Here is a 26791-nt window from a genome sequence, read left to right as displayed (position 1 = left end):
TCAACTCTCTCATTTGGATGTAACTGGCTCGTTCACATAACTATTTTGTTGAAAATAAGCAAAACTTTAAAATGCTATAACTTTCTTATTTTGAATCCGATTTTGATGAAATTTTCAGTGTTATGGTTGTTGAATTTTTTTTTTTTTATTCAAATCAAGTTTTTGTCGGGGTGGACTTGTCCTTTAAGTAAGCTGCATGATGGTTGGTATTGCTAACCATCACCAGCATACAACACCATACTTGAAATCATACACTATGATGTTATCAATGATTTTTACTGAACAATTTGCTCTCAGCAAGAATTTGTCAGTAGCTGATAACATTTCATTAGTGAATGTCACCGACAAATCTTTTCATAAAACGCTCCCCCAATATAAAGCATATTTATCTTGTTTGACAAAGGTCTGTCAGCCTTTGATTTGCTTCTAATTGTTTCACAATGTAATTATTCAGGAAACAAAAAAGATGGATAGGTGCTCATATCTCACGTGAACGGAATAAATGCTTCTCATTACCGTACCAAAACTAAATTAGTCAAAGCATGAGAGCAATTTCCTCTCCAACTTTCTATCACTCTAGATAAGGTACTACAAAAAGCATTGTGATGTAGTAGTTCTGACTCTCACCTTGCAATCAGGAGTTTGCATGTATAAATCTCAACATAAAATTTGTATACTAAGGCAAGGCATCAATCCATATGTTGCCACTCTCCACCCAGGTGTTAAATGAGCACCTGGCAGGATGCAAATCCAATGTAACATTCCCATTAACTTAGTTTGGAAACTCTTTCTGAAATAATCAACAGGGAGTGGAGAAAGTGCGTATACTATGTGTGAGGGTATGCCATCTAAGGACTAGGGATGTCTGTAAAGCACTTAGATATGCTGTCCATATGTACATGTATTAAGCTTTTATGAAACAGGATATAAATCACCCCCCCCCCTGGAAAAAAAATGGTGGTTTAAATAAACTGTCACTTCATCTATTTTGCTGTAATATTCTTGTCCAAAAAGTTGTCAGATCTGACAACTTTCCTTGATCTTGATTGGCTGAGAAGCACTGTTACTATGGCAACTGTCGGATAAAATGGGATTTGTCAGATAAAACATCTGAAAAGTCCTTTCATGAAATACTCCCCTGAGAAAATATGGTGTTTCATTCACAGAAGGTGCTTCTGATTTTCAATATTACGGATTTTTGTTACCTCCATAGTTATACAACAGGTTTAAACTCAATCACTTCAAGCTTAACCTTGCGAAAGCCTAATGTAGTATGCCAAGCAATTAAGTCCAGGAACTCTTGTTGGAATGCTCCCCAGGGAGTGGAGAAGGTGCATACATTGTATGCGGGCATGCAAGGATCTGATGACTGAGAAAATGATATATCTGAAAAGCACTTAGAGATGTCATTCTGATGTGTTAAGCGCTATATAAATGAATATGAATATTGTTTCCCCCCCCCCAATTGATGAGACCAAATACATGTATTTTGGTCTATTATTTTTAGTATAAGCGGAGTAGGGAAATCAAACACAGACTTGGTGAGATAATTAGACCTCAGGGAGAGGTTCCTCTTCCTGTACCAAGAGACCAAGATCTTCCAGAAACTTTTTCTCATCTTCCTTGAAGTCCAGGAACTCAATCCTCTGTTTGCTTTCCACCTCCTCTGTACTTGGCTCAGGGGGTTGTGCCATCTATTCATGGAAAAAAAACATACGATACTCAATAAATGTCAGTAGGTCAATATGAGCATGCTATGTTGTACTCAGTGTTTCCGCAGATCCAAAACAAATTTTCCGAAACTGAATCCCAAATTTCTTGAAATTCATAGCCATTTCCTGGAATTTTCAAGTTTTATTTTTTTTAAACAAGTGGAATGCCTCTGGCAGTCTCACCTGCATCACGCGGTTCAATATAGCAGCAGTGCTGACTTTGAAAACTACTCAACTCGCACAAGATGTTCAGTGATACATGGTTACTCTTATGTCCACTTTTTATGAATTAGACCAATAAACTTACAGAGATATGTTAGTTATTCAACAAAAAACCCCAACATGGCCAAAGTTCATTGACCTTACATGACCTTTAAAGTTTGGCCTTGATCATGTGACCTGAAACTCGCACAGGATGTTCAGTGATACTTGATTACTCTTATGTCCAAGTTTCATGAATCAGATCCATAAACTTTTAAAGTTATGATAGTAACTGAACAGATACACCCTATTCGGCTAAAGTTCCTTGACCTTTAACCTTGGTCATGTGACCTGAAATACGCACAGGATTTTCAGTGATACTGGATTACTCTAATGTCCAAGTTTAACGAACTAGACCAATAAACTCTCAAAGTTATGATGGTAATTCAACAGATACCCCCAATTCGGCCAAAGTTCATTGACCCTAAATGACCTTTGACCTTGGTCATGTGACGTGAAACTCATGCAGGATGTTCAGTGATACTTGATTAACCTTATGTCCAAGTTTCATGAACTAGGTCCATATATTTTCTAAGTTATGATGACATTTCAAAAACTTAACCTCAGGTTAAGATTTTGATGTTGATTCCTTCAACATGGTCTAAGTTCATTGACCCTAAATAACCTTTGACCTTAGTCATGTGACATGAAACTCTAATAGGATGTTCAGTAATACTTGATTAACCTTATGGCCAAGTCTCATGAACTAGGTCCATATACTTTCTAAGTTATGATGTCATTTCAAAAACTCAACCTCAGGTTAAGATTTTATGTTGACGCTGCCGCCGTCGTCGCCGTTGGAAAAGCGGCGCCTATAGTCTCACTCTGCTATGCAGGTGAGACAACAAAAATCAGGCAATAATACAGTGAGCCTATATTTGGTCCAAGTGACCAAAATCAAGGAATTTAACATTTTATTGTTCATGCTCTCTTTGAAAATAGGAATAAAATTACGAAATGCGAGTGCGGAGCAGAGCAGAAAATTTTGTACTATGTATCAAGGTAAACAATTCTTTAAATAGAACATGAATATTAAAAGTTGCAACCTTTAATTGTTGTTTGATTGTAATTTTCGGATAACCTGGAATTTTTTCATTCCCCGAAAATTACCTGAAAATGATCTGGATTACTGTACCCGGAATTTGGTTAGTTTCCTTCAATTGGAAACACTGGTTGTATTAATAGTTATAACAATCAATTTTGCAGTATATGCATAATGAAACATCTGAGACATATAGGCCCATATTCAGAATTCAGGTTTAATCCAAATTCTCATATAGGGCTTTGGTTTGACTATGGAGAGCCAATTCTGGTAAATGGTATATTCATTGGTGATGAATGGTTAAGCGCGTAAGAAAGGTTCACCAGTTGTTCTTAAAGTTGCTCTTAACTTACCAACAGCTTTATGAAACGGCCCCAGACGTCTTGTAAGACAAAAATACTAATGAAACACTCCCCTTGACTTTAGAATACGGGCCATAACATATGATGGAAGCTAAAGAAAGACATATTTGATGAACAGGAATTATCATGGAGTACAGAGTGGGAGACCATGGTCTAACCTTTTTCTGAGCTTCCTCCTGATCCAGTTTCCTCTTGTTATCAATGTGAAAGTTGGTCCTGCCTTCCTGATATTCCAATCTCTGCACCTCTCGGTCCACGTAATGGGTGAAACTCGACAACTAAAATAAAAACAAGAAATGATTTGATTCACTTGATATGTGGACATGTTAACCCAATACAACAATTCAAAAGTGTCCATATTCTACTACAAAAATAGACTATATAGCAAACAGCAGTCTTCTAATAGGTTATAATGTCTTGTTTTAAAGTCATTTTCAAAAAAGGTTCATAAAAGGTGCACTTTCAGAGCTAACGCATGTTGAAATCCTTATGCTTTCTGATCCATTTACAACAAAAAAAGGATCACCAGTCGTTCTTAAAGTCGCTCTTAACGTAAAAAGGGCTTTATGAAACACCCAACTGGTTCTTTATAATAAAGCTTCGTGATTGATCATTTTATTTCATTTCCAGGTACACATACTTATAACAATAGTCAAATTCATTACATTGAAAATAAATCATTGAATTGATTTTTACATTTGGTTGCATTGATTATTGTCTATGATTGATCGTAAACGATCAACCGTATAAGGAGCTGAAATTCTTGCATCCGATTGTCTTAGGTCAAACATTACGTCAAACCCTATCGGGAAACTATTAAAGGGAAATGAAAATGACTGCATGCGATGGCGAGCAAGTTAGCTCGAGTCGGCACGCTGTGTATGTAATTGCGGTTTTAGTTTTTTCAGACCATTGAGGTCAAGAAACACATGTTTAGATACTTAAATAACTGGCCCGGGGTGATTTAGGTTTTCCATGGTTCGTATAGGGGTTTGCCTTCTCCAACAATGGTTTTGCCTCATGATAGCCGGTGAAAATCACAGACTTTTTGTTTCATGCAATGCTCCACTAGTTATTAAAGTACATACCTCATTAGGGGTTGGGTTTCTAAGAGTCCAAGGAACCTCTAGGATGTGAAGAGTACCAATCTTATCAGTGACTGCCAATAGCTGCTGCTTGCCTATAATCAAACAAGAAACAGATAGACCACCCAATACATAAATACTAATGATACTCATTTTTGTATATTGCGTAAATTACAGTTAGGTCTCTTAGCACTCTAAAAAGGTAGAATGAGAAAGAAAAGAAGGTACAGATTGAACCTAAATACATTGTACATCATTATACAAATTTGAGACTGAACTCAACAAATTTTTAAATACTTATTATGCATCAGTGTTAGAAAAAAGGTCTTTATAGCATCTTAAAACAGACCCTGTAAAAAACTATAAACAGTAACCTCTGTAAAAATAATTCCGATTCAAATTGTGTTTTCCACTGTGAATTTCATGATCTTCCCTAATTCTAAGAAATTTTTTCCAGTTTCCATATTGTGGAAAACTGGGGACTTTAATGAAGGATTTTGTTAATCTAAAATGTCATCTTCAAAACATCCAAAGGAATCGGTCAAACATGATACGAGACAAAAATAAAATGCTAGTCACACCAACAGTATTCTGTGTCAACAAAGTGGCGTCGCAAATATAAAGTTTCCTATTATTATTGTTGGAGCAATAATAATAATAATATTTTATAATAGAGCTTAATACATCGGAACGACATCTCTAAGGGCTTACGTCTCTAAGTGCAAGGATGTTGCCAAGACATTTTTCAACAACCTATTCAAGCAGCTTTACAATAACTTTTCTTACCTGACACTACCCACGGGTAGATATTGGTGATTCCAGCTGCTGAAATGTTCTGAGAGAGAGAGGGTTCATGAGTCTTGTCCAGGAGATCCCAGACATCAACATTGCCTTCTGCCGTACCGATGTAGAAGACAGCCGGTCGGGTGGGTGACCAGTAGGCGGTGGTCAGAGGCTTGGCAGCGGCATTTGAGGTCAAGAGGGGACCAAACTAAAATAGCAAAATATAATCGATAAACACTGGATTATTCAAACTGAAATGGAGGAAAATGAGTAAAAATTTTAAGAATAAGATAATCAAATGGAACAGTTTGAGCTAAAGCCAGGTTAACGGTAGTTGCATTTAGCATACTCTGGAAAAAACACTATACACATTCATCCATTATCACTGTTCTGGTTCAAAAGGTCACAAAGCAACAATTTTTCTAGGAAAAATCCTCCCCAAAAATTCATGCATGATCAGGTGTACTGAGAAAAATTAAGAATTTGTAAAAATAAAGATCTATTTACATGACAGATTTATATATATATTCAGAAATCAATTTGCTTTTCTTTCTTTCTCTTTCTCCCCTTGGTAGTGGATTTTTTTTTTTGTTGGGGGGGACATCCCCAAGCCCACCCACCATCTACATGGGACTGAGAAGGATAACAAACTTGAGAGAATAGGCTATACCTCCTTGCCTTCCTTCCAGAGCGAGAAGGTCCAGCCTCCGACTAAGAGTAAAACATCCTTGAAGAAAGGTGACCTCTGGAGTGCTTCGATGCCCTTGTCATGGACCTGGGTGGCAAACTGTGGCTTGGGAGGCTGGAGCCGTCCAGAATCGGTGTCCTTCTCTAGCTTCCAGTCAGCATACACCAATTCACCTTCCTACCATTATAGCAAATCAAAGAGAGGTACATGTACATTCAAAGATTCACTAGGAAATTCACTAAGACACTTACTGATATTCATTGAGACAACTGATAAAAGCTACTGATTCGCTCAGAACAAAATACATGGTAAGATGAACTATTGGTGACTCTCATTGAGACAATTAAAGGAATTGTCCAGGCTGAAAATATTTATATCTAATTAAATAGAGATAATTCACAGAGCAAAATGCTGAAAATTTCATCAAAATTGGATAACAAATAGCGAAATAATTGAATTTTAAAGTTTATAAATATTTTGTGAAAACATTTATATGCACATTGTCATGAATATTCATTATGTGGGCTGATGATGTCACATCTCCACTTACCTTTTTTGTTTTATTACATGAAATCATAAATGTTTCATTTTTTCATACATGTATATAAAATGATGTGCCTCCATTATGGTGAAATAAGTTGCGGCAATAAATAACTAATGCACTCAATCAGTTGTCAATCCAATTGTTATAGTTCTTGGGAGAAAATTTTTGAATAAATCTAATTTCATATAATAAAATACAAAAGAACAAGTGGGGATATGACATCATCAGCCCACCTAATGAATATTCATAAAGACATGCATAGAACTGTTTCACAGGAATAATGCAAATCTTTGAAATTCAATAACTTTGTTATTTGTTATCCGATTTGATCAAATTTTCAGCATTTTGCTTTGTAAATTTTACTCTATTTATTGAGATATAAATATCTCCAGCCTGGACAATCCCTTTAATTGTTATAAGCTACTGAAATCCTTGTATCTGATTGGCTCAAAACAAATTAGTGAAAAGATGGAATTTAGCAAGGTATGGAAAACCATTGCTAGCATTTCATAAAACAAATAGTGATTTTCATTGACAACTGTTAAAAGCTACTGATATCATAGCATCCAATTGGCTCAGGTCAAAGAAGTCAATAACTATTACAGACTATCTGCTTCACAAAACAATCCACTGAAATGCCATCTTTATACTGAACTCCTATTAAAACTATTCTGTTAGTGGAATTGTTACCACTTTTTTATGGAAAAAAAAGAATCGATGTTTGCTTTCTTTTCTGTAATTAGAATTATCTTCACTGACCCAAACTCAGTTTTTCCTCAAACATCAACATCTGAACAAAATACATCATTACACGTCAAAATTATGAAACAAATAAAAAAAAGTTGTGACGCATTAAACAATACTTTTCATCAACCTTGTCATTATCGTCGAATCATCATCTAATCATCATTATTCATTACAAGATTACGTAGTGAGGTTCTATACTTTTAACAAATCCTATTCACCCTCTTAATCTTTGCCTTTGTATCTATCAGAGATCTTTACCATATTCTATCTTTATGTCCTTGAGTAAAATATTCTTACACTGTAACATATCTCTCTATTTCCCTCTCTCTTCCTCTCTTTGTCATCCCCTCTCACTCCTTTTCCCTCTCCATGTCTTTCATACATATTTATCTCTCTCCTCTCCTCTTCTCTTCTCTCTCCTCCCTTCACTCTCTTCTCTTCTTGTAATCTCTCCCCATCCCCTTCTCTCTTCTTTCTCTTCTTCTCTGCCATACAATGTATGTCTGTCACCCCTCTCCATCTGGTCGGCCCTACCTCTCCATCTCCTCTCTGTCTTCTATCTATCTTCTCCCCCCCCCTCCCCTCCACTCCTCAATCTCTTCCATTCCCATCTTGTATTCTCTCCCCTTCTCTCTCCCTCTTTCTCTCTTCTACCTGTCTCTCCCTCTCTCATGCGACCTTTCTATCTTCCTTTTTACTCTTCTTTCCTCACCTGTGTGCCAACAAAAAACTTAGTTGTAGCTCCTTCTAGCGGTCTCTTTTCCTTGGCTGAGCCCCCTCTCAGAGACATCCCAAGCCCACCTAGATTGCTATCCTTCTTGTCTAATTCATTCCTGGGCTGTTTCTCCACTGATATGAAAGCAATGCATGGTGGGAAATACAATCAATCAGTATAATTAATAATAATAATACTAATAATCACAACTATATTGTCAACAATGGCCCAAAATGAAAATTTTGAAAAGATCCATGAAAATTAAATTTTGTAATTCATTTTGTATGAGCAATCCCTTTTCATCATGTGATTTGATGTTGGTTTAAACAAGTCATTCACACATTCATTTTATTCATAAATTTGTTGTCGGTCATCGGACCCGTCGTATCACAGATGCGACAGGGCATATCCATTTCAGAGAAAATCAACTTCAAAGTTTACTTTGGTTTCCACACTTTTGTCCCCAGCCTTACAAGTTTCATTCCTAGAAAAATACATGTTTGGAAAGACCAACTAGACAATTGCTTGACATTAGTATCTTTATTTTCACTCAAAAACAAGACTGAGAGGAAATATTGTAAAAGAGAAACAAGCTTTGGTTTGAGCAGTTTTGACTTTTCCTGAAAACAAAAATGCCATAGGCGATACAACTATGTTGACAGCATTTTCCATGTATACGCGCGATCAAGCAAAACGTCATATTAAACTTCGACTTACAAAGTCAATGCAGTGCTGATAAAATGGTTTTGCTGACCGCACATTTGCATATTAAGTGCACACAGCTGTTACAGCTTTGCTACAGTATACGTTTCCAATGGGATTTGCACATTTGATCAAAAATTTGTAAGGTATCGCCAAGAAAATCCCCACATATCTTAGAAACTAAAATAGATTGCTGCTAAGAAATTTAATACTGTTTCGAGTAGGACTTGCACTTTCATTTTCTGCAAGAATCTCAAAATCAATTTTTTTTTACCACAATTGACTGTCAATACAACAGTTCGAATGAACACCGACAAATTGTTACATTGATTAATCAAACATTTAATTTATTTTTCTATTCATTCATTTATTAATAATCAGTCAGAGTGCATATAAACTATGTGCATAGATAGACCACTCAATGACAGGACTGATAAAGCTTTTTAAAACACTTAGAGACTCACTTGATATATTGCGTGATGCATTAAAGCAAGACACTTTACATCTATTGTTGCTAAGTACATTATACCACAACTATAACAACCTATTTATGATAATATATGTATGCTTTTGTGATTATTGATCGTCAAAAACGTATCCATCCCTGTCATATGGTCAAATCATCACAAGATAATCTTTTATTTTCATGTCAAATCTGGGTATTAATTTAATAAATTAGTTTTGTTTCTCACTTTCGCTTCTGATTATTTGCTGCAGAGAATTGAGGAATATTTCCTTGTTTGCCTTGGGGCTATTATTCTTTTTTTTTCAATTATTCATGGGGAGGGGGCTATTGTTTAGAATTCAGTGACTGTCTACATGTACCATTTCACTGTAATAAAAGTGCACACAGTTAAGCAAAGCTTGCATTTCTAACCATAAAACCCAGAAGAGCTTAAAATCGTGAATGTTTACTTCCAGATTTGTTTTGTTTGTTATATTTGTTGGAATACGGATCACATGATTATGTTTTTACTAACAAGTGAAATTACATGTACAATATACAAGAGGGAAATTTAGTGTATGAAATCATCAGCCCCATTTGTTCACATAATGCCAATGGTATACATCATTCTGTGACATTATACATACATGTATCAATACTCTTTACTTTCATCAAATTTTTATGAGATTTTCAGTATCCTTTTTTCCTTTTACTCAATAAAATTGTACTTTTGGGGGAGAACGGTGGTGGACTTGATCTTTAAAATAATGCTTCTGACTTTAAACCAAATAAATGAATGAATTTAGTTAACAGAAAAAGAACTTGAAACGCAACTTGTATGGATATTTTCTTCTTTGTATTCAAACAAACTTGTTAGTAGGATGGAACTGACCTTTGAATTATACTGATATTAGCATATGATATAACAACCTTTTTCTTCTCCTTTTTAAGGAAAGAGGTTTTGAAACTTAACAAGGAGCAGTTTATATGCATCTGGTTTCGAGTGGACAGTGACCTTCAAAATTAATGTAGATTCTAAAAGATTTGAGTGGGTTAAATTAAGTTTTGCTTGTTTCATTGCTTTAACATTTTATTTTGCCTGGGAGTGAGAGAGGGACTGCTTGACTCTTTTTAAACCCACATATCAAAATATTGTTTGGTACACCTCAAAAGAAGGGTAGAGGTGAAATTTATCCTTACTTTATTTTAATAGTTTAGTACAAAATACTGAACGAAGTGGAGCAGGTCTGTAAGATTTTAAGCAAATCCTTATTACATGTATGTATAATACATACACGTATGTAGAAGGGAATCACAAAAACACAAAATTTGGCATTTGCTTCCTCTTCAATACCTTCACAAGCTGTTTATGATAGTTAACCATTGTAATGCCAATCAAGGCTCTTACATATTCCACTAACTAAAAAATCCTATAGCAATCAAGCCTTTGCTTATGCCGGACCAGCCCTTTGGAATTCACTGCCACGGGAGCTGAAGAACTCAAACTTCCAACATCGATTATAAAGGGCAACCTAAAATTGCATTTGTCCACCAGTAGGTACTAGGTTTGAAGACAGACATATTTCCTCATTTATAATCTACCTTTCTTGTTCTTCTCTAGGTTCTATTTAGTTTTGTTTTGCTCTCTTCTAAGCGCCTTGAGCATTTAATCAAAATGGAAAAGACGCCATACTAATCCTATGTATTATTATTATTATATTATTTATGCTCTCCACCAATCAAAACCAAAGATTTCACTGTAGTTATAAGATTTGCAACTTGTCCACTTTAGGATACAGGGGCCAAACTTTATTTGACCTTTCATTGACCTTTCTACACTTTATATAAATCTATCTGCTCATTATTGCACCACTATGAAACCTGTCCAGTAATTATCAAATCTATAATTAGGGAATCCACTTTAAGCTTAATGTAATAAAGTACAATGACATGCAAGGAATGATGAGCTCAACATGTCCTAACTGTTTCTATAGAATGCTTGGTGCTTTTAATAAAGGCATTAAAATCCATATGCAACATTATGGGAACCTACAGGTATTTGAATAAAAAAGTATACCCTTCTGACCAAATGTATAGTATAAAAATATACCAGGCTTTGAGAAAGTATAGGAATTATTATCGCCCCTCGCAAAAAAAATTGCCAGTACAACCAAGGATGAATAATTCCTTCTATACTTTCAAAATAAAGTCCTGCTATATTTGTTTTACATCCTACATGTACATTTAAAAAGTTAGAACAACAGATTTTGATAATCTAGTTCTTTATGTACACGAAGTTCATCTTTTTAAAAATCTGAACCAAATATAGATAATGCGCTGCACTGACTAACCTACTTTTCCTGAAGCTACGCGCTCAGCGAAAGGCATATGTGTGCCTGTACCCGAGAGATTGCGCAGTTTGTGTCGATGCTCTGTGACGTCAATGATGGACTAGTGCACTATCCCATCATTGACGTCAGTGGGCGCTTCATTTTCAACACAATTGCAAAATAGTGAGAATATGTTTGGTAAATTTAAATCAATCAGCATACATGATTTAATTTATGTAGGATATAAAATAACATAGCCGCTTGCTTTGAGAGAGAAACAGTGATTTCTGAACGGTCGAAACAGTTTGAATTCAACTATCAACCAGATGAATGTCTGCACCGGAATCTACTCTAAACCATGCAGTGCTTACTTTTAAACTGCGATGAGACTAATTACACTCATATACAGGGAGATGATTAATCATGACTGTTCAGCTATTAAAGTCAAGCTATGTATTTTTTGAGCTCATACACATCAATACAAATATTCCTCCCTGACTGTCTAACCACTCAGTGGGAAATCTATTACTGATATCAAGAGTCTTCAATAAACCACTATATATGCTAATTATCTTATTTTAGGCATAACAAATTTTAAACTGTCTTAATGACAATACATGAATAGACTTTCAAAAGCTCTTTAATGATCATTACAGATTCCTAATTAAGTTTTCAGTGCATGACATTTCCTTGGCACATATTCATCTATGTTTTTTAATAATCAAATGATATTTTGCAATTATTTAATGACAGTCAAATTATCTAAAGAAATGTTAAATAAACTGCAATGTTTTGAGTTATTTCAAGCCTTTGCTCAGGTATCTGGCATTATTGTGAGTCTTAAACCATCTCATGTCTATAACCTAAGGCTGCATGAAGTACAAGTAACAACTACTGAAAGGAAATAATTAAAATAATAGAATATGCTAAAATTTTCTAAAAAGTTTATTTCAAAACTTGGTTAAAATGTAACGAGGAATTAGAGTAATCTTGCAAAGAAAAGAGACAAACTCGCTCATCAGTGGGGAATTTATATGAGTATGACTTTATTTTGTCTTATCCAAAGGTTGCATTTGTTACTGTGTGTATTTTTAGAATGATTATTTTTTAATGATTTTTAGTTATATCTATTATTTTTCCTTATTTATATTAAATAAATATTGAAAGGAAAAAAAAATCAAACTTTTCTTTCTCAAGTGCACACCCCTGTTAATAGAAAGTTGATGCATGTATACAAAGCAAGTCAATGCTGTTTAGTCTCTCCACAATCTCCTTTCATAAAAATGAAAGCCGAAGTAGTGAAAAACTATTTAATTTCATTTTACAGTTCAATGGCCTGTTTTAGAATCCATAAAAAGAGAAATGGTATTACATGGGCAAACATATTTCACTTTCATATAGGACAGAGTTCTACTTACAAACACTTCTATCTCCTTGTCTCTCCTGTAAGCTGACTCTGGTTGGGCAGTAATCCCCGCTGCCTTCAATTCGATTTATAGGTATCTGGAAAAGTAAAAGTACCAAAAAAAGCTCTTGAAATAGACAGCTGATTTTTCATTTTGAATGGTTTATCTACACAACAATGAAAATAATTAATCAATGACATGCGCAGCCTTATATGACACTTATTCTTATTGGATTGTGAATGACAAGTGCTGGCTGGTTTTTCCCCAGTTTCATTTACATATTTCTTTATGTGATTATTCAAAATGTTATTTACTTTCTTAAAACCATATAAGGAATCCACAATTTAAAAAAGATAAATAATAAAAAGCTGCAAGAAAGAAAATGTACTGAGGGAGATTGGAGAGAATGGGGGATGGTTGAGATAAAGGGGAAATGAAGAAAGAGGGATATACATAGACAGAGAGAGAGAGAGATAGCTGCAGTATGAATGAAGAAAGGATGCCAAATTATCCAAAGCATAGTAAATTTGGGTTGTTTCAGGATTGGTGGTGTAGCGGTTCTGAATCTCGCCTTGTAATCAGAGGGTTGTGTTTTCGAATCCCACTATGGCCTAGCGTCCTTTGGCAAGGCGTTAATCCACACTTTGCCACTCTATACCCAGGTGTTCAATGGGTACCCGGTAGGATGCGAAAGCCTATGTAGTATGCCTAGCAACTGAGTCTTGGAACTCTTGTTGAAATGCTCCCCAGGGAGTGGAGAAGGTGCATACATTGTATGCAGGCATGCAAGGATCCGATGACCAGGATAATAATATAATCTGTAAAGTGCTTAGAGATGTCGTTCAGATATGTAAAGCGCTATATGAATGCGGATTATTATACATGTATATACATGTATCTAAGTGAGACATCAATCAACCAAGTTAAAATCATATTCTTACAACTAAACTTCTTCAAAAGGGCAAAAAAATGGACAGTACAAAATGAAAGATATAATGTGAAAACAAAGTGAAACCTTTAGGAATTTCCCCTAACCAATATAGGTGCATCATTATAAAGTACATCATTGATCATAGAGTAAATGACAAACTAGTACAGGAAATGACTTTAAAGCAATTTTGAAGAAAAATATGTGGATAAAATATAACACCTTTTCGAAGAATTACCTTAAAAAAAAAATACTCAAAGGTACATGTAAATTAACTAAAAGATATTGATAGCATCACTTGACCGTGGTGAAACCTACAAGTTCTTGGAATCCTTAATAGGTGTTCCATTAATCAAGACTTTATGTCAACCTTTAACCTAGATTTTAACCAACCAAGATTTTTAGAAATAATTCTGAAGGTGTTCTCTATCTGGAGATACTGTAAAGGTGCATTTCTTTAAAACTAAGATTCATAACCAAAATACAAAACACAAGGGGACCAATCATACAACACAATAAATTACAAATTAAAAAAAAATCTTGAAAGTCAACTCTTGGAACAAACAGACTGACAAACATGTTTGTATTATTAGTAGATGGTTCAAGAGCAATAGATAGTTTGACAAATATAACTTCTATTCACTGGGCTTTAAAGATAACAAAACCCAAGTAAAGAAACAATTTTATTGGAAAGAGTATGGGTAAAATGAGCAATTTAAAACAAGTTTCATCAAAATTGGTTGTGAAATAAGCAAGTTATGGACATTTAAAAGGTCTTGTACTTTCTATGGGGATCCTCAAATTGGCAAACATGCTTCAAAATGGCTGATTTTATGGACAACTCTCCATTTGTTTTGTACACAATTTTTCAGATTTTCCCCATCATCTTTCAAATTGCATTTTGCCTACCTCCGGGCATGAAATATGTCATGGAAAAATATAATTCATACCACATATGTCAAGGTCATGAGGAAATGATGTGAAATATGTAAAATAAAAGGGGAAAATCTGAAAATTTGTGTTCAAAAGAAATGGAAGGTTGTCCACAAAATCAGCCATTTTGAAGCACGTTTGCCAATTTGAGGATACCCATAGAAAGTACAAGACCTTTTAAATGTCCATTACTTGCTTATTTCACAACGATTTCGATGAAACTTAATTTTAATTGTTCCTCTTGCTTTACTCTTTCCAATAAGATTGCTTCTTTTCTTGGGTTGTGGTTTCCTTTAAAGTTAATGATAGCAAGATAATGTATCTTATATACTCTGTGTAATATTCATAATGGATATAGAACATGAAATAGTAATAATATTTTGCTTTTATATAATACATAGGAACAGTGTGTCTACGTGCTCTACAGATATATTTATTACCCCGGACATCAGATTCAATCAGTCATTCTCTCACACAATGTTTGCACATCCTCCACTCCCTGGGGAGTATACCAGTCAGTTGCTGTTGAAGTGTACACAGTACTGGACAAGCTACAATGACTTTCACATCCTACCAGGTACCCATTTAGCACCTCGTTCGCGAGTGGCAAAGTGAGGATTAACCAAAGGACGCCAGACCGCGGTGGGATCCGAACACACGACCCTTTGGGTCTCACAGGCCTAATTCATTCCCCATAGACTCATGTGTTAAATTGGCACTTTAAAAAATTCATAAAAAATAAGGATGAAATTCGGGGGTCGAATGTTTACTACCAGTGGATAGGATTTATATCTGGCAATCCATATCTGACCAGAAAAGGGTCCCTCGACCGGCTCATTTTAAAAATAAATTGGCGTGTTTGAAGACACCGTCGGGGGGGAGCAGATTCATCAACTCAAACAGCAAAATAGCCGTAATCCTTCCGCCAGTCAAAATATAGTCCAAAATTGGTGATATTTCTTCCCAATTAGGGAAAAGGAAGTTCAGTAATTACCAAAAATAGAATCAGTGTTAGATGGACAATCATATGCATACACTTTGTCAATCAGCCATATCAAAATAAAAAAAATAGCAATGGGTTGGCTCGAATGAATATCTAGGGCCTGCCACTAGTGATTAGGCCCGTGGGACCTTTGTTTACAAGGCGAGTGTCAGAACAACTACACCACAGCTCTTCCAATTGTCAAACAAATTAATATTCTATATACAAAACAACAACAATTCATCTCGTTCAATATAAAATGCATTACAATGTGTATGAAATAGTGTTCAAGAAGAAAATAGGACTGACCTTGATAACTGGTTTCCATGTTAGATCAAGATGCTTGAAGGTTGTAGCCACGCCCAGTGGATTATCATGCTTGGCGTTATCAATGGTTGGGGTCTGACCCTTAGGAGGACGGGTATCCCAGATGGCTACGTACCTGGAACACCAATAAACCAAGGTTATGAGGTTATTGGGACCCAATCGTGAGTCAACATATTATGGCTTGATGTAATTATCACTTTTAGGAAATGGTGCCTTGAGCTTTGGAAATTGTTTGATATCTTCTTTTTCTTCTATGCAAAGACAAAGCAAGTGATTCCCATAAATTTTTTTTGTCCACCACTGTGCAGTTCCATACCACTGAAAACAGACATTACAAAGTTTTCACAACCACTACCCAGACACTTTCTAGAACGCTGGGAATGTATTGTCAAAAGCCCTTCATGGCAAAAAAGGCTTTATCGAATATCAGTGAATCAAAAGTGCAGTGCCTGGACTCTGGAGAAACAACATACTTGCAATATTTCGTCCAGTCCGAATCTATTACGACAAAGTGCTGTCCAAGTTCACCAATTTTCGACAAAGACCTCTAAGCTGTTCATTGTGATTTGACTGGCATATTCAATACATTAACTGTGTTGTAGAATCCACCCTGTTCCAATTGCAAAAACTTGTTAATATCTGGATTGATCTTGAACAAACACCTTTCATCAACACCAAGATTACTTACCCGTCAGTGGCAGCAGTTAAGATCTGATGACATTGTTGCTGCTTGTTTTCACAAACTAGCCCCATCCGAGTAATCTGGAAAAAAAAGAATAAAAGGATATGAAACTCTCAGAGAACTATTTCTTTTCTACTATTTCATCTTGACACACACTTTTTTGAATACACAATGCTCCCTCCAAGTGGTCTTGTACATGTATGTATTTCAAAGTTGACAGGTAACTTATGTCAGAGTTTCTTAAGCAGACACAAGCAAATACTGCACCATTATCTACTTTATATTTCTTCATATCTCATCCTCTTCTATCCACAAACTGCCACTTGGTCTACACCCAGTTTGTCTACTTTTCAGTTGGTCTTGTCCCACTGACCTAATCCTAATTCATCTACAAACAAATAACTGGTTTATTGCCATTTGGTCAATTCACCATTTTGCACAATTCCCATTTAGTATAACAATTTGTAGCCAATTGGTCTGGCATCAATAAACAAATGTAGAAGACGACTTGCTGTAGGAGGTGAGTGATGTGGTGAGATGTGAATCCTGGACATTATGGTTCAAAGTCCTTCATTGAGCCACAACACCTCTAGTTATTTTAGGTGTTCCATTGTGCAATATGTCACCCCTCCCCCTCCTTATTCATTTCACTCATTCATTCATTCATTCATTCCTTTCCTCATCCATTCATCCTTTCATCATCTTCCATCAACCCATACCCTCTATCTTGATTCCATTAACTCACCTCCATATGGTCTGGTACCCACTGAATATCACAGATAGCTGTCTTATGGCTGTGTTCAATAGCTGACACTGCACAGTACCGCACCACTGGTGTCTTATCGGCATTCTCATCCTCAAATCCAGGCTAATACAAAACAATATAATAGAAATGGTTAAGAGTTAAAAATCATACTTTCCAATCAAGGATTCCATTGAAAAACTATTATTTTCAACTTAAAAATAAAATAATTTAAAAATTGAGATCATATTGATTGCTGAAAGTCATAATAAAGATATCAGAATGAATTACATCACTTGTAACCCTTTATAGTCAAGCCAGGGTCTAATTCCCCCCCCCCCCCCCAGATTGCCACTGTTGATTGCACGATTGCGACAATAAGCAACATGAAAATCACCAACAACGTAATCTTAACAAAATATTTGATTAAAAAATTGTACTAAAGTGTGCCTAAGATTTGAATGAAGTACCATGTAGTTTGAACCACAATATTTGCAATAATGGACTAATCAACCCGCACACCACTGGCCACTGATTTTTCCCCCTCTTCAACCATTTTTTTTTTGGGGGGGGGGCTAATGTAAAACATTGTGATAATTTTTTTATGCAACTCCCAAATTATGGAACATTCTCCCAATCTTCATGAGCCAAAAACCAGCAAATACAGTATTAAACTCATCTTTTAGTAATGCTTTTTGAAATACATGATATATTTTCTTAAGCACAGTAGAATATATTATTATGTGGCTTTGCAACAAAACAATCTTTCACATTTAACAAAGATGTCCTACAAACTGTCTGAATATGGCTAAAATTTCAACTCTTACATGATAAGTTGATCTATTTTCTCATACATATAAATATTTGCGGGCAAGGAAAAAAGATGAACACCTGTGATTATATATACTCATATAATCTAATATCTTGCACAAACCGACAAGACAAGATGCCATTAAATTACAAAGTGAAGTTAAAAACATGAATGAATATTTGGATTTTGGATTTTTTTTTTAAACAATTGTAGTTTTCGGTAATTAAATTATGACACTTGTGAATAATGCATTTCCATTTCTCACAAGCTTAGCAGTAGTTGCCGATCATAGTATTCATTCCATTGTGATAATTCTACAATATTTCATTTAATCTTCTCAGGAACAGTTGTATCTATTTTTTTCATCTTTCACTATCTTATCACCATCTTAAAATGAACATCTGCTCATGTGGTTTTAGTCTAGAATAGGTTGTAAAATTAATAGTAAAAATAATCATTTTTCACCTCAATCCTTAAAGGTTTTAAAGTAAATTCATATATTTCTAAGTATTTTTAATCAGTTCTTATCAAATCAAATTTTGTTACACTATCAATTTAGTTCTTATACCAATAGGCTTCATCTTGATTTCCACATCATTGTATTTATAATCAAAAGTTTGAAATAATTCAGAACTTCTGTGTAGACCAAAAGAATATCAAACCAATATAAGTGTGAGAAACACTGAGTGTAAATTAAAAATTATACAACTGCAAAATAACATCAGCAAACAGAAAATGAATAAAAGTTGAACAAAAATTGACTGTTATTTATCCAAGGCATTGCTTAGTACAAGTTTGTAAACTTGGCCCATGTGATATCATTTGAACAATAGTGATATATTTACTAGTACTAGACTCCAAGTCACCAAAAGGAGCAAAATAAGAAACAAAGATATTTTTTTAAATGAAAACAAATAAAAGGGAAAAAAATCTTGCAAAAAAGAACTATCCACAACAGTGAAAGAACAAACTTAATCAGGAACAATGCAGTGCACCTGAAAATTCCCTCCAGGTGAAAATCTCAAACAAACAAAAAAAGCTTAATTTTGAAAATGGGAATTCATTTGGTTTGGGCGGGTTAACAACACACAACTGTGTGAAATGAAAGGGAGGTGCAAATAATGATGAAAAAAGGGAAACCGTACAGAAGCACAATGTTCAATGTTGTCCACTATTACAATGTACTGTTTTAATACAGTAGTCCCCTGCAAAAATACCTGGGTTTAGAACTTGTGGTTGATGTAAATATGAAAAGACTGAAAGGAGATAGAAAATGTGGTCGGAGAAGGGTTCTTAAAACTAGAAACTGATAGGCATGGTTACAATCAGAAACCACCATGTGAATCTCCATCACTTTCATTATAATTGTGTATTAGTATTCAAGTACAGATCCTGTTTTTTGCTTGAATGGTAATTATAAAGTACAGTATCTTCGCCCACGAGTTTGAAGGATATCAATGCACACCCTTCAGCCTTTAGTTTTATACATAAACCATAAAAACAAATATATTATGTTTGGTGGTGTATTATATACTAAATGAAGAATGTATGAGGTAGTTCTCAAAAATGTATACATTTGTTCATTTAAATTTATTCATAAATACTATATACAATGTGATATTTTGCTGTAGCTAGGGATATATTCATTCCAGCCATTCAAAGCAGACACAGACATCAAGTGCACAGCACTCATATAGAATAATAGTGCTTTAAAAAATAAAAATTTTCATTCTCAGGAGAGTTGAAAACAATATCTCACTTTCTTGAATACAAAAAAGTATATTATGTAAAACACAAACAAAATAGTTTGTGCTGATATATATTGTGCATTCATATATAGTGCTGCAAACATGTGCAAAGGTGTCAACACTGAATCAGGATTAGAGGGCAGTATGTCATATATATTGACCAAGCTAGGAAGCACCTGTACATGACTTGATGATATGAGACTAAAATAAATATTTCTTCCAGATTTGATATTGATTCTTTTACCACTTTAAAAAAAACAGTCATGCAAGGATATATTCCTCATAACTAAGATCATAATCATAATGACAAGATAATTATTCTGAAGAATATAATTCCCACAATATATTGATCTACTTGATCTGTACAGGGGCCGTTTCATAAAGCTGTTGGTACATGTAGGTTAAGATTGACTTTAAGAACAACTGGTGATCATTTCTTGTGGAAGATGATATCCACCATTAAATGTTCATTTGTGATTAAGCATGTAAGAAAGGTTCACCAGTTGTTCTTAAAGTCACTCTTACACAGCTTTTATGAAACAGCCCCAGGATGAATAACTACCCACATTCAGCATTCCATACATTTGTAGTGGCAGCTTAACTCTACTCCTACAAATAGTTGGGTTGAATGCCACACTAAAACCATGCTTTTTTTAAGAATAAAGGCTAAATGTGTACTGGTACCCTTATAAAAATCGCCAATGGTATTTGAATGGTGCCGAATGGTAGTTGAATGGTGGTCTGAATGGTAAATGGTACGCGAATGGTATTTAAGTGGTGTTTCAATGGTAAGTTCTTAATGGTAATTGGTAGTTTATTCAATGGTAAATGGTATACCATATACCCAATGGTGTCTCAGTGGTATGTGTCTAATGGTATGATTAGTATGATGAATGGTATACCATACACCCAACGGTGTCTCAGTGGTATTCAATGGTGTCTCAGTGGTATGTGCTTGTAATGGTATGATTGGTATGATGAATAGTATACCATACACCCAATGGTGTCTCAGTGGTATACAATGGTGTCTCAGTGGTATTCAATGGTGTATCAGTAGTATGTGCCTGTAATGGTATGATTGGTATACCATACACCCAATGGTGTCTCAGTGGTATTCAATAGTGTCTCAGTAGTATGTGCCTCTAATGGTTTGACTGGTATACCATACACCCAATGGTGTCTCAGTGGTGTACAATGGTGTCTCAGTGGTATTCAATGGTGTCTCAGTAGTATATGCCTCTATAATGGTATGATGAATGGTATACCATACACCCAATGGTGTCTCAGTGGTATACAATGGTGTCTCAGTGGTATACAATGGTGTCTCAGTGGTGGTCAATGGTGTCTCAGTAGTATGTGCCTCTAATGGTTTGACTGGTATACCATACACCCAATGGTGTCTCAGTGGTGTACAATGGTGTCTCAGTGGTATTCAATGGTGTCTCAGTAGTATGTGCCTCTATAATGGTATGATGAATGGTATACCATACACCCAATGGTGTCTCAGTGGTATTCAATAGTGTCTCAGTACTATGTGCCTCTAATGGTTTGACTGGTATACCATACACCCAATGGTGTCTCAGTGGTGTACAATGGTGTCTCAGTGGTATTCAATGGTGTCTCAGTAGTATGTGCCTCTATAATGGTATGATGAATGGTATACCATACACCCAATGGTGTCTCAGTGGTATACAATTGTGTCTCAGTGGTACACAATGGTGTCTCAGTGGTGGTCAATGGTGTCTCAGTAGTATGTGCCTCTATAATGGTATGATGAATGGTATACCATACACCCAATGGTGTCTCAGTGGTATACAATGGTGTCTCAGTGGTATTCAATGGTGTCTCAGTAGTATGTGCCTCTATAATGGTATGATGAATGGTATACCATACACCCAATGGTGTCTTAGTGGTATACAATGTTGTCTCAGTGATATTCAATAGTGTCTCAGTAGTATGTGCCGCTATAGTGGTATGACTGGTATGGTGAATGGTATACCATATACTCAATGGTGTCTCAGTGATATCCAATAGTCTCAGTGGCATATGCCTAATGATATGATTGGTATCAATGGTATACCATATGCCCAATATTGTGTCTTAGTAGTATGTGCCTAGTGGTATAATCATTGGATAGTTGTTGGATAATTGTAATGCCATAGTGGCTTAGTGGTGTGTGCCTAATGAATGTCATTTGTGTTAATGGAGAATGGTATGCCCAATTGCATTACCCAATAACATAATTTCGAAGATTTAAAGAAAATATATCAAAGATTTAAAAGTATTTAGAGTTAATAAAATTTTTGAGTCGTGACTTTTATGCGAGCAGCTTCCCCTAATCAAGTGTAATCGCTCATGATGGTAAACATGGTCTCTTGCATTCTTTTAAATTGTCTTTGTCCTTATTAAGTAAAAGGTCTATATGTGTTTAAATATAATTGATCCAGTGGTTATAATACAATACTATAAATTTGTATGTTTTACGATTGTACATATTACCTTCTAAATTTAAATCTGATGCAATGGGTGCAAAATCAAAATCAATCGGTCAATGAAATCTTATTTGATAAAAAGGGTTTTAATTGTACCTTAATACCAACGGACAAATTATTTCACAGCCGCTCCCGAAAGTTCCCTGTAATATCATTTACCATTAAAATCTTGAAATTCAAACATGCACGTTTTATAGGGAGCATGAAGAAGATGCGTATCGTGCTAAATAGAAAATTGTACATTGATCACCATCCTCTCTTTTTCCCTTTGTTTCCTTTCGCTTTTTGTTTCTTGGTAGTCAAAATTAATGAACGGCATGAATGTAGCTCCTCTATCGTACGGTATACTGTTCGTTTTTATTTTAAACTACGTTCTTCATATTTTTATTTTCAAAGTTTTATTCTATTTAATTTATAATCATTTTGCTTATTTATGGCCGCTTTTTATGAAGAGAACTATATCTGGAGTGTTCCAAACTTAGATATTTGCAATTAATCCCAAGATACAAATTTATAGGTTATATACATTAATTTTATCTAAAACATATCAATTTGGATTTTTTGATGGAAGAAACAATAAATCAGTTGCAAGTTTGCAATGAAAAGTATGACTTTCAATTGATTTTGGAGTGTGAAATTGATTTTCGTTCGATTGAAAGTTTCTTGCAATGCCCGCGGCCCATATTTTGCTCAAAATGAATTCACTGTTGGTTGTCTTGGTCCCCCAACCTATATCAAATTCCCATCCGCAAACCCTGATATGGTCAGTCTGCAACGTCCAAAGGCCCCTCCGAACCCATTTGTACCTTATAGCTGCTTCCAATCATGAATTATTCCTCTCTTTTTTTTACAAATGATATTTTCAAAATTCTAATTCTATTTTTAGGCCCTAATTATTCTTTCTCACGGACGGCGTTCATAAAGAGGAGAGCTATTCTATAGGACGGTCATTACTTGATTGAAATGATTTATCCATATTGTCTTGCTCCCCCACCCCTATCAAAATTCCCTGCCGCCATACAGGGTATAGTACAATGTAACAGAAAAGAAATATACTGAATGAAATCTCTATTTCAATCAAAACAAAAGCAAATTGAAAGGGAAGAGGAATGAGTAAAAAATATACATATAAAGGGAAAAAACAAGAAAAGAAAAAGGCAGAGGAGAAAAGAAAAAAAGACAACGAAAATAAAAAAAGAAAAGAAGAGAAAAGAAAAGAAAAGGAAAAAAATGAAGGGATCGAAAACTTTTTTTCATAGATTCCAAGATCCAAGGGAACATTGGCAAAAACTGATCTCACGCCATCATGGTTTCCAACCACGAACCAATCGAGAGGAAAAAGAAGACACCCCTGATTTGGGTTTGATTCACCCCCCCCCCCACCCATATCGGGATGTGTATTTATCTTGGCGAAGAAGTCCCCTCCCCCAGATTTGGTCATGATTTATCCCCCCCCCCATATGTGTTGGCGAGCAGGCCGCTTGGCTGCTTGCCAGGTAGCTCTATTATAAATACGTATTGTTCTCGCACGCACGCGCGATCGCGAACGTCTAACCGCCAAGTGCAATATTTGAAAAAGAAAACTCGATCTACCGGTACTACCGTTTTGCTGTTGATAAGTCCGTCGATAATTCATCAAAAACTAAAGGAACACGGGTCAGATTCGGACAGCGACTTCAAAGTCATTTGTAGAAGGCTAAACAGTAAGTTCTATAACAATTTTCTTTGATTTATTTCTCAAATTGTCTCAAAATGTTAGATGTCGTTGTACTGCCACGACATGCACGACCACTGCACTGCCACCGTCACTGCCCCGTTGGCGCTGGCCGCTGCTCTACGGGCCGGGACGTGGCTTTGACAATAGGGAGTGCTTATGGTTTTTATGCTTTGTATTGGCAGAGTTTAGCTCGGCGAGCAGTGAATAGTAATTCGCTCATATTGCCTGATGTTTATTGTCAATGTTTTACAAAAACCATCTCTGAATAGGCCTACATTGAATTCATGAATGAATGATTTGTTAATGCTAATGTCAAGACTGTCAAAGTTTTAATTGTGAAATGGACCGTTACTGCTCACGTTAATTCACTGAAATTGAAAACTTGCCGACAAATATTGCTTTGAAATTAGGCCTATAATTTGTTGTTGATAGATGTTGGTATTGAAATGAGATAAAATGGAGGTGAAACATGGGTCCTAAAGTTTAAAAAATGATAAAGGCTACGCAGGTCTATAACTTAGCTACACTGTACACCACAACGGCAAATTGTCCATAGACTGTGTACAACGGATAGATCGTCTCCGCACAGCGATTCGAAGACCGCTGATTGGTCAATCGCGCAGATCACGTCATGATCACGTGGTCCGAAAAATAATTCCTTCGGACTGCGTGCGGAAGTATCGATAGCGATAACGATATCCGGTCATGATGTGTACGCGGTAAATGGTCTTGGTTCGTAATCGGATCGCTCCGGTATCGATCAAAAATTATCGAAACTCTGCAATTTCATGCATATTCACGCGACGCTCCGAAACCAGGAAGCCAATTGACTTTGTGCACGTTGCGATAGACTCTACAAATTCCAACGAACACGATGACATATAGACGCTAATTTGTAAGATTTTGACGGAAAAGCAAAAAGTAATCGAAAATCTCTTACCTGTGCGGTATCGGTGAGAAAATAGATCCTCCGAGAATACCTTTCATAATTCATATAAAATATGCGAAAGTGAAATTCTAGGTCGATTTTGGTACGAGGTGATAGAGAATTGCACACTTGTTTTGGTGGAATTCTGTGTGGGGAAATAAAAGGCTTGCACTGCGCATGCTTACTATATTTTCATTCATAAATTGGTTCTCGGCAGTGGCTGGATGACGTCATGTAATAAGCAAAAATGTACACGACCGCTACGTTCACGCTCCGCTATCCGTTGTACACAATTTGTCGCTGTGTAATTGCACATACTATTTCAATGGTAAAATGTGCACTTTGTGTGTGGAACTGTGACTGGACGGAGTGACAAACGATTCCTATTCAATTTTTCTACAGAGGCTGCAATAATTATGCAGAGAAAACTGGCGCTAATGCAGTTTTGCACCGGCCGATTACCAGCAGACCTCATCACCAAAACTTGTTCCCAAATGTCATGACAGGTCTCTCAGTCACATTTCTATGTTAATATACCCACCGCTTTTCAAAATATTGGGAACGGCTGTATTTAGTCTTGATCTCGACGTCGTTGATCTAATCCGTAGACATCACTTCGCGGATCGCTGGGATTCGCCTTAATATATATATGGACTGAAGTTAGCAACCAAATCATGCTAACATGTGGCGAACAAACTGCCAGCATGCCGCATGCGAATCTTTTGATCGCATGACTTCGGTCCATATCAACATGACGGCGAATCCAAGCGATCCGCAATATTTTGAAAAGTGGTGGGCATATTGAATATTGATCTCAAAATGTGTGTAGACAACTCTGGTGGGGAGTTTTGCTCGAAGTTGCATGCACAACAAACAATTGTCCATAGACTGTGTACAACGGATAGATCGTCTCCGCACAGCGATTCGAAGACCGCTGATCGGTCAATCGCGCAGATCACGTCATGACCACATGGTCCCAAAAATAATTCCTTTGGACTGCGTGCGGAAATAGCGATAACGATATCCGGTCATGTTGTGTACGCGGTAAATGGTCTTGGTTCGTGATCGGATCGCTCCGGTATCGATCAAAAATTATCGAAACTCTGCAATTTCATGCATATTCACGCGACGCTCTGAAACCCGGAAGCCAATTGACTTTTTGCACGTTGCGATAGACTCTACAAATTCCAAGGAACACAATGACATATAGACGCTAATTCGTAAAATTTTGATGGAAAAGCAAGAAGTATTCGAAATTCGCTTACCTGTGCGGTATCGGTGAGAAAATAGATCCTCCGAGAATACCTTTCATAATTCATATAAAATATGCGAAATTGAAATTCTAGGTCGATTTTGGTACGAGGTGATAGGGAATTGCACACTTGTTTTGGTGGAATTCTGTGTGGGGAAACAAAAGGCTTGCACTGCGCATGCTTACTATATTTTCATTCATAAATTGGTTCTCGGCAGTGGCTGGATGACGTCATGTAATAAGCAAAAATGTACACGACCACTACGTTCACGCTCCGCTATCCGTTGTACACAATTGTTCACTGTGAGTTGGCTGGTGTGAAACTGCATTAGTGTGGGAGGGTATTCTTAGATCCTTTCATGGGGCTAGGCATATCAATTTTTTAAAGTAAATTTTATCCTTTTTTAAAGTTAAGTTTGTCCTGTGA

The 26791-nt window shown here is 35.9% G+C and overlaps 1 protein-coding gene across 2 annotated transcripts in view; it reads right to left on the bottom strand.

The window, feature by feature from the left end:
- Positions 1-156: 156 nt before the first annotated feature.
- The window catches only part of LOC121423597 (dynein intermediate chain 3, axonemal-like), a 53684-nt gene continuing 27049 nt past the window's right edge, over positions 157-26791 (bottom strand). For both annotated transcript variants that reach the window (XM_041618978.1, XM_041618979.1), the window contains 10 exons: positions 17420-17542; positions 16681-16754; positions 15975-16107; positions 12835-12919; positions 7937-8073; positions 5916-6110; positions 5249-5453; positions 4466-4557; positions 3536-3655; positions 157-1694 (listed from right to left, as the gene is read on the bottom strand). In XM_041618978.1, coding sequence (XP_041474912.1) covers positions 1551-1694; positions 3536-3655; positions 4466-4557; positions 5249-5453; positions 5916-6110; positions 7937-8073; positions 12835-12919; positions 15975-16107; positions 16681-16754; positions 17420-17542 — 1308 coding nt within the window. In that variant the 3' untranslated portion in view covers positions 157-1550. The remainder of the gene's footprint in view (positions 1695-3535; positions 3656-4465; positions 4558-5248; positions 5454-5915; positions 6111-7936; positions 8074-12834; positions 12920-15974; positions 16108-16680; positions 16755-17419; positions 17543-26791) is intronic.

This window comes from Lytechinus variegatus, chromosome 11 (assembly GCF_018143015.1).
Source record: "Lytechinus variegatus isolate NC3 chromosome 11, Lvar_3.0, whole genome shotgun sequence".
In the NCBI taxonomy this organism is placed as follows: Eukaryota; Metazoa; Echinodermata; class Echinoidea; order Temnopleuroida; family Toxopneustidae; genus Lytechinus; species Lytechinus variegatus.
This window is presented reverse-complemented; position numbering and strand designations above follow the sequence as displayed.